Raw genomic sequence first — 20,749 nt, forward strand, 5'->3', positions numbered from 1 at the left:
CATTCTAAATTGGCGATGAAGAAAGTTTTGTTAGTGTGACTTTGAATACTTGAAAATTGTGTTTAATTTTGAGGAGAAATGGAGTTGGGTTCCGAACTCTCGGATTTACAGATTTGGGATTCATGAGGGAAAAAAAAGGAGGAAAAACCAAAAAATAATGACAACGTGGGAATTTGATTTGTGAGAAATAAAAATTGTTCACCTGTTGGTCATTTTTTGTCATTATAAACTGGTGATGACGACAGTTTTTTTAGTGTAACTTTGACTACTTGAAAATTATGTTTGATTTTGAGGAGAAATAGATTTGGGTTTCAAACTGGGATCTACAGATTTGAGATTCATGACGGAGGAGAAGAGGAAAAGATAAAAAACCAAAGAGTTGTGACAACGTGGGAATTTGATTTGTGAGAAGTGGGACATTTGAGAGAAATGAAGGACCTATACGGTTGGATTTTACTCGAGGTGGCGTATTATATGGTATGATTTATGAAAGTGGGAAAATAGAGACATTAGTCTCGCAGCATAAGAGTTAACTCGATCAAACATATATAATTTTTTAAGATTTTTAGTTCATATCATGTTATACATGGAAATCAATTATTATTTCAAGGTTCTTACGAGTTAATTAGTATTAATTGTACGACAACCTCTTAGTATTCTCCTGTAAAAATTTTCACATGAGTTGGAAGCCTTGACCCTATTATCATTATTTGTCCATGCACCAACCATGAAATTTGTAATTCATCGATTAAAAATTCATCTAGATCTTTTGACTCTTCAATATAGCATTCGACATAACAGGGATTTGGAGTTATTGATATAACAACTATCCATCAGAACATATTTAATTTTTTTCACTTCGAAATTTTCCCAAGCAGACTGTGCAAAGATAGAAAGATGTAGTGAGAAATTTCGAAAGAAGTTTTATATATGAGAAATTTCATATGAAGTTTTATATATTCTAAAATCCAAAGAAACTAAAATGGCCGGTGTTTCAAGATTGAAAAAAACTAAGGGAGAAATAGACAAATTAGAATAAAATTTGATATATGTGGGAGGAGTAAGTAGATATTAAAATGAGAAATAATTACAGTGAAATTAAACTAAGGGAGAAATAGACAAATTAGGATAAAAATTTGATATAATGTGGGAGGAGTAAGTAGATATTAAAATAAAAAATAATGGAAGAAGGAGAGATAAAGATGGAGGGATAATAATTATTAAGAAATTAAAAGTAATTTAATTCATGTCCTAATCACATAATCACATATCATAGGTCCAATCATATTAATTTTGTCCTAATCACATATCCTAGTCACATTCTTTTGTATTAATTGTGTCCCAGTCACAAGGATCTGTTTTGTATAATAGATATATATATATATATATATATATATATATATATGCACTCAATTCACATAGAAGAAAGCAAGAAAATAAGCAATCCTTTTCTTTAACCTTTATGTCACTTTACTCTATAAAACTGTTAACATTAGAATTATTGGAAAATAGTCCTCATATCCAAATTTTACTGTATTTTTGTCCAAAGAAAACATATCAATCTGAAAAATAGTAAAGATACACTAATATGCTATTGGGTGATCTAATTCATTTGAATCTATAGGTAATCTAAATTGACTATTTTTGTCTTTAACATCCTTTTTTGCATTTCATGTTTTCGGCAACCCTAAAGTTGTAATACGTTTTAAGTCCACTTTGATTAGATAGTAACAAACAAAGTTCTAAGTCGTTGAAATTAGAGTTCGAATCTCAATAAATACAAAATTGCAACAAATATTCAAATTGGGATGGATATTTTATTTTAAATGGCTCAAGCAGAATTAGTGCAACTAGAGAGAGAAGAATGAGGTAGGTGTTTACTTTTGATTGACATTGACATAGCATTTGGATAGTGACTTTAGCTCTTACTTTTTCTTCTTAACTATTTTGATTACTCATTTCATCCAAAAAAAAAAAAAAACTAATTTGATTACTCCCACTAGTTTAATAGTTTTTTTTTTTTTATGAGATTCTAGTTTAATAGTTTGAATACATCTATTTATACTCCTCATCTAATTTGTAGGTTGACTTAAAATGTATGACATGGCATCATTTTCCAATAGATTTTTATTAACTACTTCATTACAAAATCCGGGCAGGTTTTGAAATATTTCTACAATTTCTAACTTCAATTTTTTTTTTTTTTTATGAGATATTCTAACTTCAATTTGAAATCTGGTTTTCACTCGTAGTAGAACTTCATCATCAAGAAGATAATTAGAAAATCACTTTTCGACATCATCAGTATTAAATATTTTCTTTTGACTTATTTTCTGGTTGGAATGTGTCATTGAAGATGTTTTTTTTTTATAATAATTGCACAATGGTTACCAGTTAATTCCGTCATCTAAACGTCTCAATGTCATATTATGCGATGATGGTGCGGTGGCAGACACTTAACTCCAATCTTCTTATGAATCAATGCTATATGATGAAATAAACTTAACAAATCTTTCAAAAAATTGATGGGAAGTTTTATAAGGCCTCCCCAATTTTGTTAAAAGGCCTCCCCATGAACCATTTTACTTGTTAAATTATCACTGAGGGATGCCTTTTAACAAAAATGAGGGGGCCCTATAAAATCTCCCAAAATGGAAACATTTTTATATTTTCATTCTTTTTAGTGGTCTCTTTTAACATTATGTTTCCTCATGATCTCTCTACCTAGGTGTGTAAATGGTTGTTTATTGCGTGGAATTTAGGCATGTATGTATTTGAATCTGTTTAGCTAAATGATTATCTGATATCTGATAAATATCCGCTGGATATCGAGTGAAGGATTTTTAATTGGCAAGTAAAAGATTGCAACAAGAAAGAAGAAGAATTCTGGTCTATCTCTCATCCGAACTAGATAAACTTATCATAAATCCCATACTAACCAATACACGATAGGTTTATTAAAAACTTTATAACTTATATTATTTAAATAGATCATGTCAATTTCTTTAGTAAAGGTCAATGAAACTAATGTAACCCTTTCATACTGGGTCTTTTTATTGTTACACAAATAACCTTTTCCTTTCTCCCTCTGCATAACGGCCCTCTCTTACTATCCTTTTCCTTTTATGATGAAAGAAGGAATCCTTTCCCAAATCTCTTTCTTTCGTAAAGGGGAAGGTACTAGTTATGGTGAAACATCGAACTTGAGTCTAGTAGGGTGGGGATGAGAAGAAATTCGAGGGTTAAGGGCACAAAGCTTTAGAATTCTTGAGAAGAAAAGACGACAAATGCTAGATGTTAAAAGATTAAATTTTCTATATTTGAGTAATAACATTTTGATACAAATGTTTGAGAAGAAAATCTGATTTCGAATTTTAAATAATTTAAATCAAACTGAAATTCGTAACTTAAAGATGATAATATCATGTAAAGTGTCTTTTTTTTTTTTTTGAAATTTCATTTAAATGTGAAAAAAAAAAAATATCATGTAAAGTGACTATTCTTTGAAATTTCATTTAAATGTGAAAAAAAAGAGAGAAAGTGGGGTAGCTTGCCTAATTATCCAATTTTATGGAACTCAAACAAAAAAGTTACAAAGTTGAGGGGTTAAAGCAAACATGTAACATATATACCTACCATGATGATTGATGATGATTCATCCTCTACAAATTTCACTTTTGTGGCTTTATCTTAAAGGGGAAAAGAAAGTGAAAAAGAAAAAGAATCTGCAACTTCTTACACTTCTTCCTTTAATCTAGGTCAAAAGATTCAACTCAAAAAACACAAACAATTCATACTTACTTTTCTTTTCCCAACCCCTAGATATTTGAATTTTCAGGATTAATTACTCATTTTCTAAATCAAAATACTAATAATCATTAAAATCTAATTATAATCATCATCAAAATCAAATATATAATCATTATTAAATAATATTTGAATCCAACTGTAAAGCATAAGAATTCCACCATCATCACCACTAAACACCACCGGAGGACCCACCACCATCACCACCTCGGATACCGGAAAAATGGATATTACAACCACCACCACTAAAAACCCCCCCCTTTTCTCCTTCTTCTTCTCCATCATCTCTTCTTCTTCCTCCCAAAAAAAACCCCTAAAATATCATGCCTTCAAGAACCCTTCTTTCAAACCCTAGCCCTAATTCTATTCTTAATTCAAGGATTCTACTCCTTACCCTTATCTTCACAGCTTTAGGTCTCTTCCTAATTGGTCTTGTTATCTTTGGATTCTATCTCTATCATACACTCACTAATCGTTCTAAAACTAACCCTTTTGATTCAAATACACCATTAAAATTGCAGAAATTCTCATTCAGAGAACTCAAATCCGCTACTAATTGTTTTAATGAATCAAATTATATTGGCAAAGGTGGTTCAGGAACTGTTTTCCATGGGATTTTGCGTGATGGGAAATCAATTGCTGTTAAAAAACTTGATTCTTCTTCATTACAAGCTGATAGAGAATTTCAGAATGAATTACAAATTCTTGGAGGATTAAGATCACAATTTGTCGTTTCACTTTTAGGTTATTGTGTTGAGAAAAACAAGAGATTTTTAGTTTATGAATTTATGCCTAATAAAAGTTTGCAAGAATCTCTTTTTAATGAAGATTTGAATGTTTCTTGTTTGAATTGGGAAAAAAGGTTTGAGATTATACTTGATATTTGTAAAGCTCTTTCATTTCTTCATCTTGATTGTGATCCACCAATTATTCATGGTGATATTAAACCAAGTAATGTTTTATTAGGGTTTGATTATAGAGCTAAGATATCTGATTTTGGGTTATCAAGGGTTAAGATTGAAGAGGGTGAATTTGGGATTGATTTGTTTAGTCAAGAATTAGGTAAAAGTGAGGAGCTTTTGAGAAGTCAAGATCTTTCTTCAAATATTCATCAAACTAAGATGAGTAGAAATCATATAGATAATGATAATTCAAGTATTACTGAAGTTGATTTTTCTTTGGCTTTACAAGCTTCTGGTTCTTCATCTTGTAATTTAAGAACCATGAACTTTAATCATTGGAGTTTGAATGGAGCTTATGCAAATGAAGATGAACATTATAAACCTAGTAATTCGAAAGGGAAGGAAATTTGTAGAAATGAGATTGTGAAGGAAGATTGGAGTAGGTTTGTTCCTGATGATGAAGAGTTATGTAGTATTGATCATAGTAAGGAATTGAAATTTAATTCATCATTTTCGCCGGTTTATGATCCAGTAGATGATAGACTTCAATGGGGAAAAGATTGGTGGTGGAAACAAGATGGAAGTGGTGAATTATGTAGTAAAGATTATGTTACAGAGTGGATAGGAACACAGACTTGCCCTTCGATGAATCCCGATTGGGATGAACAGAAGAAAATCATTCCTGAGAAACCTAATTTGGATAATTCGACCCATTTAGAATCTGCGAAAGAATCGAAGTTTGTGTGTGATCCTCCTTCAAAGAAGAGGTCTAAGAGAAAAGAAGAAAAACTTACGAAAAACTCTAACAAGAAGCAAAGGAAGATGCAAGAATGGTGGAAAGAAGAAAATCTTGCGGAAATCATCAGTAAGAAGGGAAACAAGTTAAAGAAGATCGAAACTAAGTGGAAGAAAGGATTGAAGATCCAAAGTTTTAATCTGGGTAAGAAATTTTCGTTCCGAAAGAATAATACTTGCACTAAACAGAATCAAATGGAATCGAATGCAAATGTGGATTTTAGTTTCCGAAAAGGTTTGAAGAACTCACATTCAGCTACAAGTGAGATGTGGAGTGGAGATCTTCTAAGTAGGGAATTGAGTAGCACTACAAGTATGAGAGGAACTGTTTGTTATGTTGCTCCTGAATATGGTGGTTGTGGGTATTTAATGGAGAAAGCTGATATTTACAGCTTAGGAGTTTTGATTCTCGTGATCGTTTCGGGGCGAAGGCCATTACATGTTTTAAATTCACCAATGAAGCTTGAGAAAGCAAACTTGATCAATTGGTGTAGGCAGTTAGCTCAGGGTGGAAATATATTGGAGCTTGTAGATGAGAGACTAAAAGATGATTATAACAAGGATGAAGCAAGTTTATGTATCAATTTGGCTCTTATTTGCTTAAAGAAAATGCCGGAATTAAGGCCGGATATCGGTGACATTGTTAAAATTCTAAAAGGAGAAATGGATCTTCCAACAATCCCATTTGAGTTCTCTCCTTCTCCACCTTCTAAGCTCTTAAGCAGGTCAAGGAGAAGAGCAAAACCCGACGCCTAGTGATCTTTGAGTTTATCTCTGTTCGCCGTTAATTTGGTCAATGGAATACCAAAGAGCCACAAATTGTAGTGTTTATATGGAAAAAAGAGCACACATTCTCGGTGGCTCGATACGTCTTTGTATTAAAAACAATGATTTGTAGTTACTTTGTTGTAATATACCTTGGAGCTGGAAGAACTCTCATTGATTTATGGGGAGTTAGATTTTTGACTTGCTCCATTCTTTGAGTTTGATATCTTTCAAAGTATGAAATTTGGAAGATCATCAGAATTGCAATGACTAGTTGCTTAGAGATAATCCTATTTTAAGTTCTTAACTCAATAAAACTAACAAGAATCTTATGAATGGGTGGACGAGATTATCTTAGGTCGTTGTTTTACTGTAAAACATTAGTATTTTTGTATTTATTTTAGGTCGATGTTTTGAGGAAATCAAAATTCCCCCAAATTCGCCCCTTTGCTGACATCGCCAGCAGAGAGTCGATGCCAGAAGAAGAGGGTCGGCGACCGGTTCTATGCCGGTGATTCTTGTTGGAGTTCTCCCTCTCTCTTCTTAGTCTTCTATATTTCATCTTCATCTCTTTATGCTATTCTTTCTCTCTCACTCTCTCCATTTCTCCCTCTAACTTTCTCTCCATGCTTTCTCTCACGCTCCAGTGCCACCCGTTGGCGTGGTTGTGGCTTGTTTGCCACACCACACCTGACCAGCGTGCCGCACGTTGGCCACCACTGCTCAAAGGTTGTTAGCTGGTTGAGAGAGGGAGGTGTCATGTGCTATAGGCACCTCCAAGATTACGTTATTAAGAGCTTCCATTGATTTGCTTTGGCTCTTGCTAACTTCTTTTCCTTTTAAAGAAGCTGAAGTGGAAAGCATTATACACAGAGAGTGTGAGAGAGAAGATACTAGAAAGAAGCTTATTAGAGAGAGAAATATAGTGAAGGGTTTATTTGTGGGTCTTTTGCTCAAGTCAAAGGAAAGCCGCTTACTCTATTTGTAGTGGTGAATGCCGTTGGGGTTGGTTAAGACGGCTGTTTTAGGGGTTTGGGTTTTGCTCCATTAGAGTACAGGCCGTTTCTGAAGTCTGGCTTTTGGTTTCCGATCCCCTTCGACCGTTACAAGATGCTTCATCAGTAATAGAGTAAGAAAATCTAAATGTGTTTGGTCTAAGTCTATTTTAGGCCCCTAAAGACAACTAATTCACCAAAATGGATCCCAAAAGATGACAAACTCTTCAAAATGGCTTACCAAAGATGACCACCATCTTTCCAAAATAGACTCCTAAACTACTTTTCTGTCCTTTTTTTAACGTGAGATACTAATTACATTCTTTTTCATTATTGATTTTGTTTTTCAACATATTACTTGCGAAATATTTGTGGTCTCTATGCATATTAGGAACAAAAAAGTTCAGTACAAGAGTTGTGAAGTCTCATTTTCTGAATCAGTTCAACCCATAATAACCCTATAAAGAATGAAATGAAGCATAACAGTGAGAAGAACCATGATATTAAAATAGCAAGAAACATCGTGTTCGGGAGGGGAAATTAGACATACTAAATATAGGAACTATGTAAGAAAAGCCCAAGATTTGGGCCCAAATACGAAAAAAAAACCCACTCGGGAATAATAATGTAAAAAAAACCCAATTTTTAAACTGTTGGCAATACTTTTGAAACTGTTACAACACTTTTGAAACTGTGACAACATATATAATTATGTGTGAACATAAACAAATTTGTTCATACATTTACAAAATTGTTGAGAGCAAATACAAAGTTGTTGAGAGCAAACTGTGTTTTGTTCAGAAATTTTCATGAATGTTTTGTAATTTTAAATTTTGGGTTTTTTTGCATTATTATTTCGGGTTGGGCTTCATTTGATATTTTGACCCGAATTTTGGGCCTTATAATTTTCCTCTCCTGAATATATGGGTATGGACGAGGGGACAGAAGAAATTCCTTAGTCTAATAATAGGAAATTATAATTGATATCAAATTTTGCCCCTATTATATCACATATGAAAATACATATGCTCTTTATTTCAGTACTAAAGTAATTAGGAATTAAAAAAAAAAAAAAAAAGTAATTAGGAATTACAACTGATATTTATGAATACGAACTAATAATATAGAGCATCATAAGTAGGACATAAGTCCAACACAACTTCCTTTTTCCAAAAAATAGACATTCTTTTCACTAGATAAATATCTCTTTCTTCAGTTATCTGCTTTCTATCCTCTATTTTCTTTTAATATGTTTAACAAAAAATTAAAACCTATAGTAAAGGGGATCCATTAAAGTCGAAGAAGAAGATGAAGAAAGGAAAATAAATTTGTATAAGCAAGATAGAGAAAAAAAAGTCGCAGTTTTGGGGAATAAAGAAAAATTGACTTGGGGGCATATTCTTGTTTTCGTTCAAAAATTGACTTGATCAAAATCGCACTCCAATCTTCATATTCTCTCTCTTGTGTTGTTCTCTTCCTATGTTCTATTTTTTCCCTCTCTCTCTCTCTCTCTCTCTCTCTCTCGTTCTCTCACTTTTTCTCTCTCGTTTATTACTCTCTCTGTCTTTCACTCTCACAATTTTCTTTCTCGTTCTCTTAATCTCTCTCTTTATCTCTCACTATTTTCTCTTTATCTCTCAATATTTCTCTCAATCTATATCTCTCTCCGCCTCGCGCACATACACAGTTTCGGCGAAGGAAAATGTTCTCTTTGACGGAGTCTGACCTCGAGGAGGGGGTTATGGCGAAGGGGACACTTCCCTTCGCGGAGTTGTGTGAGAGGGAGAAATCATGAGATAGAGAGATGCCGAGTGAGAGAGAGAAAACACCCTAGAGAGAAACAATGAGAGATAAAGGGAGACATAGAAGGAAAAAGATAGAAAGATGGAGAAGGAGAGAGAGTGAGTGAGTGAGTGAGTGAGTGAGTGAGAGAGGGTAACATTGAGTAAGAGAGGAGAGAGAAGAGGTAGCGATGGTGATTAGAATGGTAGTGGTGGGAAGTTGTGGTGGTGAAAGTGATAAAGAATATGAAGACCAGGAGCTCAAGTTAATTTTTAGGCTAAAAAAATATGTCCCCGAAAATATACAAAAAAACATGGACTCCCTAGAGATTTTATTTCCTGGAGATTATTCTTTATGCCCCAAAGCCGCGCAAAAAAAAAAAAATAGATTTGTGAGACTAGTACTTCATGGATACAAAACTTGTATTTTAGAGATATTAGGGACTAGGAAAGAAAGTTGTCATAAGTTGGGGAGCGAAATCGAAATTAATCATTATTTCCAAACGGACGCTTATAGGAAGGCGTGTCTCAGTTCAATTGCTCAATCATACAAAAGGGGAACTTAACTTAGAAGTAACAAAACAGAAGAGGGTTTTGAAGAATTGGCAACCCGCTCTCGTTCGTTTCAGTTCGATGATTACAAAGTTAGGGTTTTTGATGAAATTCATTTCTGATCGATCGCAATACCTTCAAGACCTTGATCTCTAATTGGGTTTAGTTTCAGGTAATTGGGTTAGTAATAAGATTGTATATTTTCTCAATTTCCCTGAAAGTTTATTTATTTCTATAGATTTCAAGATGTTTTCTTGTAAGTATCGCCGGATTACCTCAATCGGTGATATATATTCGATCAAGAACTTAGACGATGATTATCAGAATTATTTATCATCTTCATCAATTATAGGACGAAATAATGATATTTTAATTCAGATTTTAGTTTGTTTACCTGTAAAATCTCTTCATGTGTTCAAATCCGTTTCAAAAGAATGGAATTCACTAATCTCTGATCATTATTTTCGTAACAAGTTTTACCTTAGAAAACACTTCCTTCCAGTTCCTGGTGTGATTGTCCCTAAATCTCAGTATATTGATCTGAAACCAAATGAATTTGAGTTTATTAATCTTGATGGAAGAAAAACTAGGGTTGATACCAATCATGTTCCTTTTAAAACCCTAACTTTCTTAAAGATTCTATTAGGGGTTGATATCTTGCAATCTTGTAATGGGCTATTTCTATGTTGTTGGTATGGATTTGAAAAGTGTAGAGGTCGTTCCGGTAGTAATAAATATTACATTTTTAATCCTTCCACCAAGCAACACAAACTCATTCCTCTACCTTCTTATGCGAAAACAAGTTATGGTTCAGCTAATATTAGGTTAACTTTTGATCCTCTCAAATCACCTCATTATCAAGTTGTGAGTATCGGTATGATTGATAAAAAGAAGTATCAGATTGAGGTCTACTCTTCGAAAACCGATTCATGGAGACTATCTGGAGATTCTTTCGTTGAAGCTACTGATACGTTCATGGCTTATTGTGTCTTTTGTAATGGTTGTTTGCATTGGATTAGTCTCAGTACGAGTTCTTTGCTTATCTTTGATATCGAACGAGAAGTAAGGAAGACAATGTTCTTACCTTCCATTCCGGAAGGATGTTACAGAAGGAATATTGAGTACTTTGGACAGTACAAAGGGCATTTACATCTTATTGAGACATATTTTCCATCTGCAGCATGGTTCGATGTCTTGGAAATGAGTAGTGATTATGTTGGATGGAATCGGAAATACCGAGTTTATCTTGACGAATTTACAGTTGGGAATTTGGGTATCACTTTTAATGGCTCGAATCAGTCTGATGCTCGTTTTCTATTTTCGATATTACTTGTGATTGAAGAAGACGATGATGATTCGGCGAGGCTAGTGCTGCAAATGTCAAGTAATAAGGCAATAATCTCTTATGATTTAAAGGAGAAGATTTTCACAAAAATTCGTGATTATGATGGAGAAGATTGGCATTGCTCTAGTTCGGCACCATATCATTTTCTCAATGCTCATCAGTTCGTAGAGACACTCGCTGATGTTTGATTGTATACTGCTTCAATAGTTTGGTAAATACATTTTTATACTTTTAAAGTTTATTTTTCGCACTTCATTTTATTGCTACCGAAGGTTACTTGAGACTATATAGATGATAACTTACTGCTTTGGATGATATTTTGAGTTTCTTGTTTCATTGGGCTGTTGTCAAGAATGTATTGTCAAATTTTGAAGAATAGTTGGCTGTATTGACTGTCTAGAACTAAGATTGAGTTTTCGTTTACCTGGGTCCATTCTTGTCGAATTCTGTTATGAAATCTGACTCATGATGTGAATTAGCAATCTTTAGATTTCTGATGTTTGTTTTTTTCGTTTTGGATTTTCATCGTATGCTGACACTGTGGGGCTTTTCACTCATTTAGATCCCTAACTCAGGGCTCATACTGACTATTTAGTCTTGGCCTTAGAAACCCAATATCCACTTTTTGAACTTTATAACAACACAAACAAACATTGCAGAAAATAAGGAGCATAAATTTTGTTCTAAATAGTTTGGGTTAATTTCAGTTTGGCCCCCCAATTTGTGACCAACTAAAAAATTATCCCTCAAGTTCATATTTTTGTTAGTCAAAATTTTCTTCCCCTATTTACCCTTATTTTAGGTTCTCTCTTCTTCTTCCTCTTGCCTGACCACCAGACCCCCCCTCGCACCCCTCAACTACCACCAGATTTTCCCTTTATATCTCATTCTTACAGTCTTACTCCTAATACCCCAATGGTTTGATGGAGTTTTAGTTCTACAAGAACAAATAATCACAAATATTTAATTTTCATTGAAAATGTCAATGGATTTGAGGGTTTTGTTCATATATGTGAAACAAGTATTTGTAAGGATAATTCCTCGTGTGACTCCCTAGTTTAGGACAACTTTCATGCATGACTCTTGTCTTCAAAAGCTACCTTGATGGTTCTTTTTAAAAGTTTTTGTTTTAAGAAAAAAATGTGACATTCCAAGTTACCTCTTTATTAGTTTTTTTTTTCTCTTTTCTTTTCTCTATCATTCCTAGCTCTCTCTTTCCTACCTTCATCTTCATCTAAAATATTGTCAAAACTATTTTGTCCAAAAAAATCTATTTTTGTATCTTTTCGTGTTTGGAGATTATGATTAAGAAACTTGAAGAGATAGAAAGTAGTGAGGAAATGTAACATGTGAAAAAGCGAAAAATTGTTAAGAAAAATTAAAAGGTCATTTGGGATTTCCGTAGAGACAGGAGGCTAGCCACGAAATTAGTCGTAAACTAGGGGGAATTTGAGAAAAAACCCTATTTGCAATGGCATATTGGCATTAGCTCTCTTACAAGCTTAAACTTTTGATAGAGTAGATGGGTATATGAAGATATGAACTAAACCGTTAAAATAGGAGTTCAATTTGTGTATATGAAAAATATAGGGGGCAAAGAAGGAACTGAACAATATTATGTAGTTTCACTTCGGTAATTTCGAAGTTAGGGTTTGTGGGGGGGAAGTTGCTTTCTGATGATCGATCAGAAAGACTTCAATGACATCACCTTCAAGAACTAATAGGGTTTAGTTTCAGGTAATTGTGTTAGTTTCAATTCAAGATGCTTCCAATTTCTTGTAAATCTGGCTTGTTCACCTCAAGCAAGAACTTAGATGATGATGCTGATCAGAATTATTCATCATCTTCATCAATTATAGGAAGAAATATCGATGTTTTAATTCAGATTTTAGTATGTTTGCCTGTGAAATCTCTTATTATATTCAAATCTGTATCAAAAGAATGGCATTCTCTAATCTCTGATTATTATTTTCTCACCAAATTTTCCCTTCGAAAATTCTACTTTAATATCCCTTCTATGATTGTATCAACTTTCATATCTGGTCCAATTAATCCTAAGAATTTCGTACTCATTAATCTTGATCAAAGAAAAGTGAATTCTGATTGTGTCAATAGCAACTGCACCCCTTTCAAAACCCTAACTTTCTGTAAGACTATCTTTGGGTTAGATATTTTGCAATCTTGTAATGGACTTTTTCTCTGTTACTCTTTTCCATTTATAAGATTTAAATGTAATCTTGTTTACATTTTCAATCCTTCTACAAATCAACAAAAACTCATTCCTAATCGAAATTATAGTTCAGCTGATATTAGGTTAGCTTTCGATCCACTTAAATCACCTTACTATCAAGTAGTGAATGTTGGTATAATTGATCGATGGAGGTTTCAGATCGAAATATACGATTCTAAAACAAACTCGTGGAGGTTATCAGGAAATCCTTTTATTGTAGCCACTGATACGTTCATTACTTACTGTGTTTTTTGTAATGGTTGTTTGCATTGGGTTAGCCTCAGTACGAATTCTTTACTTATTTTCGATATTGATCGAGAATTAAAGAAGACAATGTTGTTACCTCCCATTCCAGAAGGATGTTCCGAAAGGAAAATCGAGTATTTTGGGGAGTACAAAGGACTTTTGCATCTTATTGAAACGTATGAGCCATGTACGACATGGTTCGATGTCTTGGAGATGGATATTGATCGTGTTGGATGGAATCTGAAGTACCGAGTTAGTCTTGACGAATTTACGTTTGGTAATTTGGGTATGAGTTTTAGCGTCTTGAATCGATATGATGGTCGTTTTGAGTTCTCTATATTACTTTTGATAGAAGAAGAAAAACATGGTTGGTCAAGGCTAGTTCTGCAAATATCAAGTAATAAGGCGATAATCTCTTATGATTTGAAAGAGAAGAGTTTCCAGAAAATTCATGATTTTGATGCAGCAAAATGGTGTGTTGAGTTAAGTTCAGGACCATATCGTTTTTTCCATTCTCATCAATACGTTGAGACACTCGCTGATGTCTGATTATCTACTGCATGTTTTAGTTTCGCTTCATTGCTATTGCAGGTAATGAGGACCATGTAAATCATACTTATTTAGCTATCTTTGCATCATATCTCTTAATCTTGCTGTCTTTGCCCTTTTGAGTTTGATTACATCAGTAAAAGCATCTTATTTTTTGTTTAAAATTTTGGGATATTTTGTTAAGGTTGGGAGATGATTTTGGAGAACGAATTTGAAATATTTCTAGTTAGGAACATTGATTGACGATGACCGTGTTGATTGCCCGTAAAGTAACAAGAGACTAACGGCCATTGTTGTTAGTCTTTATGTTGTTGCATCCTATAAAGGTCATGGATATTGTTGTTTCTCTAGTATATTTAAGTAAAATCAAACGTGGTGATAAACAAATTAAAAATTCTTTCTGAAGATTAGGAAAAAGGCGAGACAAGTTTTTGTTTGAAATACAAACTATTAAATCTGATTTTTCAAAACAAAAGTTTTTTTTATTTAAAACATGTTTCTGTTTGAAGTACGAGCTTTTAAATACGATTTTTCAACAAAAGTTCTGTTAGGTTTTGTATGCGGACTTTTAAGTATGTTCTATCAAAAGAAATAAATAATAAAAACAAATAATGATAATCATAAAAGAAAAAGAGATGTGAAAAAGAAAGCTGGGTCGAGTTGTCTCTTTCTTTAAATAGTTAACACCACAATATTAGTACCGAAACTAGTCTAGTGTTTGTCTCCTAAGATGAAACGATTGCACTTTTCAGTTTGACAACTAAGAGTACTTAGAATCTTTGAAAGCGTTCAAACTTTGAATAATTAGTAAGAACGATTAACGAACTGACTTCTTAAGCAGGGCCAGCCCTGAGGGGACCAAATTTTCATTATTTCACTAGAACATGTACTAAATGCAACAAGTAATCTAAAGTAGCTCAATGGTAAGCAACATGTTTGATGATCTAAACAATCTAGGTTCGTTCCCAAGCATAAACATTTTTTGTTTCTTAAATTATCTATTTATTTTGTTACTTTACTTCTACCACCACAATTGCTAAACCTCTACAATATATCTCCACTACTACCACCACAATTACTAAACTTCTACCATTGTATCTCCACTACCACCACCATTACTAAACTTCAACACTACAACCACCATTATGAATGGTGCTTTTCTTAATTACTTTAGTTGAAATTTCTACCACCATCGCGATTAATAAACCTCCACCATTGTACCTCTACTACCACCACCACAATTTATAAACTTCTACCACTGTACATTCACTACCACCACCACAACCACTACCATTTCTTTGACCATTTTTTAAAAGAATCGTTTCCTAATATTTTCTTTTCTAATTAAAAAAAGGAAACTGAAACAAGCTATTGATTCGTCGAATTCCGAACTCGCCGAACCACTCGACCGGTGGATCGACTAAGGACGTACGATGTCTTTCCCCGAACTGATTGCCGAGTAATTCAATCAGATCGTTCGATTCAGACTGCAAATTATGAGCACAAGTTTCATGTTTAAATATCACATGTGTGCAAGGAAAATGTTGAGAATTGTTATGTACACATTTTTTCTTATGAAACGTGTGCATGCCACATTCTTATAACTCGTTTCGGGCCTCCGAAATCTTAGGACCGACCCTGTTCTTAAGATTCATAATGCTTATGTAACTATGAATGCTAATGAAAAAATTTCAAATAGTTTATTGTTTGCTTGTTCTGATTGGTATTTTTAGGAGTATTGGCAACCGTTTGAATGTGTGCATATAGACGAAAGGATGATTCCTAACCGTCACACTTGACTGCAGGCTTTCGGGTGAATCTGGACTGCTAGATCTCAAAGGATCTCTCTTGATCCATCACCTCGAACACCCACTGTTACATCCTTAAAGGATTTGATCAGAAGTGAAAGTGTGTCACTAAAGTGCCCAATGCGTCTTCAAATGCCCACGCGCCCACGCCATGCGCGCTCATAAGCCTTGCGCAGTTTGCTTGGTGCAAACCACACAAAACACCTTATAATTTCAAAGAATCTTCGATGTGGGACTAACTCGAAAATATTTTTTGCAATTAGCCTCCTTGCATACCGAAGTAATTTGTTAATAACTTATTCATATGAATTAGGGATTCGGGAAGGAATTATGGTTACAAGAAGCAACTTCTCGCACCTCCATCCCAAAATCGAATTTCTGGTGAAGTCTATGTTGTTCACAGGAGGAAAAAAAAATTAGGATTTCTAAATACTTTGAAAATCTCTCACTCAAATTCATTTTTTTTGTTTGAAGAAACAATGAACAGATGGCTTGTTGTGAGGGGATAGGATTAGAGAACTTGAAATCGGTTCCATACACGTTCAATGGCCGCAATTGAACGATCTTAAATTGGTAAGAGAGAGAGAGACTGAGAAAGGGTTTTTTGTAGATTAGGAGATACAGAAGGCTGAGATTGCATGGAAAGAGAGAGAGACTTGTTGTAATGTAAGGGAAGGAGACTTGTGTTTTTTTTCTTTGAGAAATCAACTGCGATCTACGTTAGTCGTTACAAAGCATTGATACATCATGAAGATGTGATAAGCACAATAACCGCCTAATTTAAACCATCAATGAAAGAGGCTTATAGCAACAACATGAAAGAGGCTTAAAGCCCGACAAATTTGTTACATTATTTACTTTATTTTTTGGCTAAATTACGTGGTATAAATCTTGATGGCAAACTGCTTCCACCGAGACTCGATCTCACGACCTCATGGGCTTAAGAGAATTGTTCAACCACTGCACCAAAGGCTGGTGGACTGGAAGGAGACTTGTTTTGTAATGGTAAGAACACCATTTTACCATTTGTTTTGTGGTAAATCATTTTCGAGTTTTTCCCACTAGAATTTGATTTTCACACTCTTTTGTTTTTATGAAACAGTGGAAATCGAAAATCGATTTTCCCACCCTGTTTTTACATGTATCAAACGGACCCTTAGTTTGAAATCAATTTCTCTCTCTCCCCTGAGCCCTAAATCAATCAAAACAGTTGCTTCTTCTCTGTATTTTTTTTACAGAAAGCTTCTTCTTCCACAAGTTCAACGCTCATCTTCCTCTTCAACTCAACGGCAAGTCTTCTTCTTCTTCTTCTCTCCACCTCCACTCGATTTTCTCTCTCTCGATCTTTAAGAACAGTCTCAAAACTCTTTTTTGCTTGATTTTCTCTCTCTAGATCGTCTCACGAGCGGCTCTAAACGCCGGTAACTTCTTCCCTCTCCTCGTTCGAATTTCTTTCTCTAATTGTAGAAAAAGGATGGAGAGCAAACCCAGCGCGAGTGATGGCGGAGGGTTTAGGTCACGGATGCATTACTACATACACAGTGGAGAGAAGAAGCATGTCTTCGTTGGTATGGCTTTAATCGGTGTCGTCTTTGGTGTTCCCTGGTATCTCATGAACAGAGGTAATTTCCTTCTTCATTTAGGGTTTTACTTTATTCATAGAAATATAGTTTTATTAAGTTATACAACAAAAGGGTTTAGGATCTAGAAATACCAAAGTGATTCATTACTCTTATGAGAAATGCATAACTTTTGTAGATTTGATTTTGATCTTCGTCTTGGGTATTTTTTTGTGCGTAATTTGTTTTGTTTTGATTGTCAAACAATTCTCTATCTTTAAGATATACTAAAGCTTTAGTTAATCCAAATCCCAAACCTTATGCTATTTTCACGGAAAAAAAGTTATTCGGCATAAAACGCTTATTTTGTAACTAATAGGTCGAGGTGTGGAGGATTAATCAAAAGGTCTGGTTAGGTCACTAGATTGGTTTTTTGCAAGTAACATCGTCCTTCCTAAGAAGCTTACCAAAGTTGGGGTATTAGGATATTCATAAGTTTCAGTGATTTGCTTTAGTCTATAAAACTGAGCTCCTTCCGTGTTAAGTTGAACTCCATCTATGAACTGCGAGTAAAAAGGTCGTCTTTTGAGCTCGGCAGCTCCTTCGTTTTTATTTGGGTAAGATTTGGTTCAATGGATAATATCATACACTTTTATTGTGTGGTGAGTTGATGGTATCACTCGATTGGATTCATTGACGCATCCATGAAGTAAGAAACTCGAAATTTAGATACACCGAAGGTTGAGAATTGGCGGAGAAAAGACCAACCAGATCGACCTATTGGACACGTCATATGTGCAATCATGGGTTTCAAAGTGAAAACTCCTTCACTTCAACCATCTCCCCATGAATTATTTACTGTTACACAACTCCACGGTCAGTTTTTGTATGAATTAAACAATTACCCTATGTATGAGCTTATAGTAGTAACATTTATGTTCCTACCAAGAACACTCATGAATTGAAGGGATTAAAATGTGAAATTTGTTATCAAAATGACAATAGATACAAAATGCCCCTTCTGAATTATTTGTGATGGGTAAACTACCACTGCTGGATATTCGGGTTTGAGCTTCACCTCAAATTTCAACAGAAACTCTTGACAGACTGTTGTTCTTGAAGTTCAAAAACATGCGGAGAAATAATCATCAGGAGTGTATATATATAACCTAAAATAGTTTCAGAGATACTGTAAACCCTTAAGTGTATATTTGAACGACGATATATATTTTATGCTATTACACTAACAGGAAGCCTAAATGCATCCAACAATAGCAACGCTTTCACTAACTAGAGGCTGCTACATCATGTACTGTCTGTTTAATATAGATAAATCAGTTTGTATGAAACCCGATGTGAAACGACCCCTTAACAGTTTCTATTTTTGACTTACTTTCATTTTCTTTATAGCTTTTACTTATTGCAGATTTTTTGGATAGTTGTTGTTTTAGGTAAATTTCAACTCTTAGAGTTTCTTGGATTCAGTCAAAATTGGAGTATTTGAAATGGATTGAATGAGGGAAAGTGCCTCCATCAATAAATGGATCTTAGAGGATTATATTTTATAGTTGTATGGCTGAGGTTTAGAAAATTCAAGAGAGTCTTAGTAGAGTTGTTATCAAGACTTAAATTTTTGTTATATTGGTTGCTATTTCACGTGCGGAAACTTTGGAGAAAGTATAAAACAAAATAATGAGAGAGAAGGTTTATCCTTTTATTAATGTCATCAAAGAAATGCCTAAGCAATAGTTTCCCATGTGATAGAAAAAGGGCTCAAATGGTCTTGCTATGATTTTTAGTTGGGTACTTCGAGTTTGGAACTTAAAAGTATTGCGATGTGATCTTTTAGCGTGGTTAAGAAATTAAGCCACGAAAGTCATAAAATACTTACCGAGATGGAGAAACATGTTAGGAACTATGCTTTTCTATATGATCAATATGTTTTAAAGCTTGAGTAGATTAAAAACTTATAAACTGATATGCTCTGTGTACTCTTAAAGGTGTTGTACTCTTCACCTACAAAAATGCATGAAAGACTAACATCGAACATAACAGCAGTTTGTGTTTCAGTATTGAGCCCTGAAATATTATTGCATGCTGTCTGTATTAATTTTAGTCTTTGTTTTTTTTTTAATTGGACTGGTTATCTGAAATTTGTCTGTTCTTCTTAGGAACAAAACATCGATCTCACCAAGATTACTTGGAAAAAGCAGATAAAGCTAGGAGTGAAAGGCTTTCTTCAAGTCCATCCACTAAATGATTTTCATATGGAAGAAGTTCTTCTCTGGCAGCTCTTTTCGTTCTTCACAGGGGGAGTCTCAGAGTTTTGTTTTTGTTTTTTCACTGTTAGGGATTTCCATGTAAGAATAAAAAAGATAGTTCTTTGCCCAATAATTACTAGTTAAACTAGGTTGTCTTTTTTTCTTTGTTCTTTACTTTTTTTGGATCCAATTACTGTTGCGCCTTGAAGATTCAAGTCGAGAGCCCATGATAAGTTGTCTTTTTTTTTTTATGAGTTTCTTTTGTTACAGAGTCCTTCAAGAGTTCATAGATGTATTTATTCTTCCATTGTGTGTAACAATTCCTGGTCATTCTAATTCCTCAAGTTGAGGTATTTCGAACTCTGAAACTTGGGTAGTCCTTTGCTTATTTGCTTAGAGACGATTTATTTTCCGAAAAAACAGGTCCCGATATCAAGTTGAGAAACTTTGTTGTTTGATTTTTATTGCTACACTACTTTAGGTTAGGTATTCCAGGGTTCTCATGCGTTGTGGTGGCTAGTGTGCAGTCTTGGCATGGCATGGGAATGCCTCCTACTGTGCCGATTTGCCGACATGCCTCATGTGCAGTGCCCACTGGTGTTGGGGCGTGGCTTGGCACTAGTATAGCAATTTTATTTAGTTTATCTTTATGTATTCTTACAAATAGAAAAGAAAGAAATATATCTGAATTCAAGACATTAATTTGTATACTGGAAATGTAGCATGAGAGTAAACATTAAGAACTTTGCCCACTTGACACTTTTTTCTTGCCAATGACGATCGAAGCCGAATAAATGCTGCTGTGAACGTAGGAGCTCTAACCGTTGCCGCAGCGGATCTGATCGTAGAAGCTGTGCGCAGACCACTCAATCCAGACAGGTTCTCTATCAATGTTGAATTGAGAAAGAAATGTGCCGGGTGCGGCTCCTGCGTCTTAGTCAACAGAAGGTACTTTTGAAGTGTTGTTGAACAAATAAATGCGAAAATAATTCCTATTTGGCCCCTTACTTTGTGACCAGCTTCCTTCTTGGCCCCTTATTTCTTGTAAATTCAAATTTGATCCTCTTTTTAAAGATAAATTCTTTAACTACCCTTCCTATAAATTTATGTGTAAAAAAAAACATCCCTCCACCTCACACATCTCTCCACCTTAC

General features: G+C 34.3%; 4 protein-coding genes across 5 annotated transcripts; all 4 read left to right on the top strand.

Moving 5' to 3' along the window:
* The first annotated feature begins 3,810 nt into the window (after window positions 1-3,810).
* On the top strand, window positions 3,811-6,626 carry LOC147539544 (Protein kinase superfamily protein). The gene has a single exon (XM_086643955.1). The coding sequence runs from the start codon at window positions 4,131-4,133 to the stop codon at window positions 6,258-6,260; it is 2,130 nt and encodes a 709-aa protein (XP_086500081.1). The 5' UTR covers window positions 3,811-4,130; the 3' UTR covers window positions 6,261-6,626.
* A 2,950-nt stretch (window positions 6,627-9,576) lies between these two features.
* LOC147539545 (F-box protein At5g07610-like) lies at window positions 9,577-11,365 on the top strand. The gene has a single exon (XM_086644181.1). The coding sequence runs from the start codon at window positions 9,844-9,846 to the stop codon at window positions 11,128-11,130; it is 1,287 nt and encodes a 428-aa protein (XP_086500307.1). The 5' UTR covers window positions 9,577-9,843; the 3' UTR covers window positions 11,131-11,365.
* Window positions 11,366-12,593: 1,228 nt separating this feature from the next.
* On the top strand, window positions 12,594-14,056 carry LOC147539546 (F-box protein At5g07610-like). Its single transcript, XM_086641899.1, has one exon. It carries the CDS (start codon window positions 12,705-12,707, stop codon window positions 13,965-13,967), a length of 1,263 nt encoding a protein of 420 aa, XP_086498025.1. The 5' UTR covers window positions 12,594-12,704; the 3' UTR covers window positions 13,968-14,056.
* Window positions 14,057-16,354: 2,298 nt separating this feature from the next.
* LOC147539547 (GAG1At protein) lies at window positions 16,355-19,963 on the top strand. 2 transcript variants are annotated; one of them, XM_086643780.1, is made up of 4 exons: window positions 16,355-16,441; window positions 16,747-17,064; window positions 17,169-17,397; window positions 19,506-19,963. In XM_086643780.1, exons 3-4 carry the CDS (start codon window positions 17,250-17,252, stop codon window positions 19,592-19,594), a joined length of 237 nt encoding a protein of 78 aa, XP_086499906.1. In that variant the 5' UTR covers window positions 16,355-16,441; window positions 16,747-17,064; window positions 17,169-17,249; the 3' UTR covers window positions 19,595-19,963. The 2 variants fall into 2 exon arrangements, with proteins under 2 accessions (XP_086499906.1, XP_086499908.1); XM_086643782.1 differs by lacking the exons at window positions 16,355-16,441; window positions 16,747-17,064 and having other exon boundaries at window positions 17,133-17,397.
* The last annotated feature ends 786 nt before the right edge of the window (window positions 19,964-20,749 follow it).

Source organism: Eschscholzia californica, unplaced genomic scaffold (genome assembly GCF_041429995.1).
Source record: "Eschscholzia californica isolate CP2 unplaced genomic scaffold, dmEscCali1.0.p SCAF_5, whole genome shotgun sequence".
In the NCBI taxonomy this organism is placed as follows: Eukaryota; Viridiplantae; Streptophyta; class Magnoliopsida; order Ranunculales; family Papaveraceae; genus Eschscholzia; species Eschscholzia californica.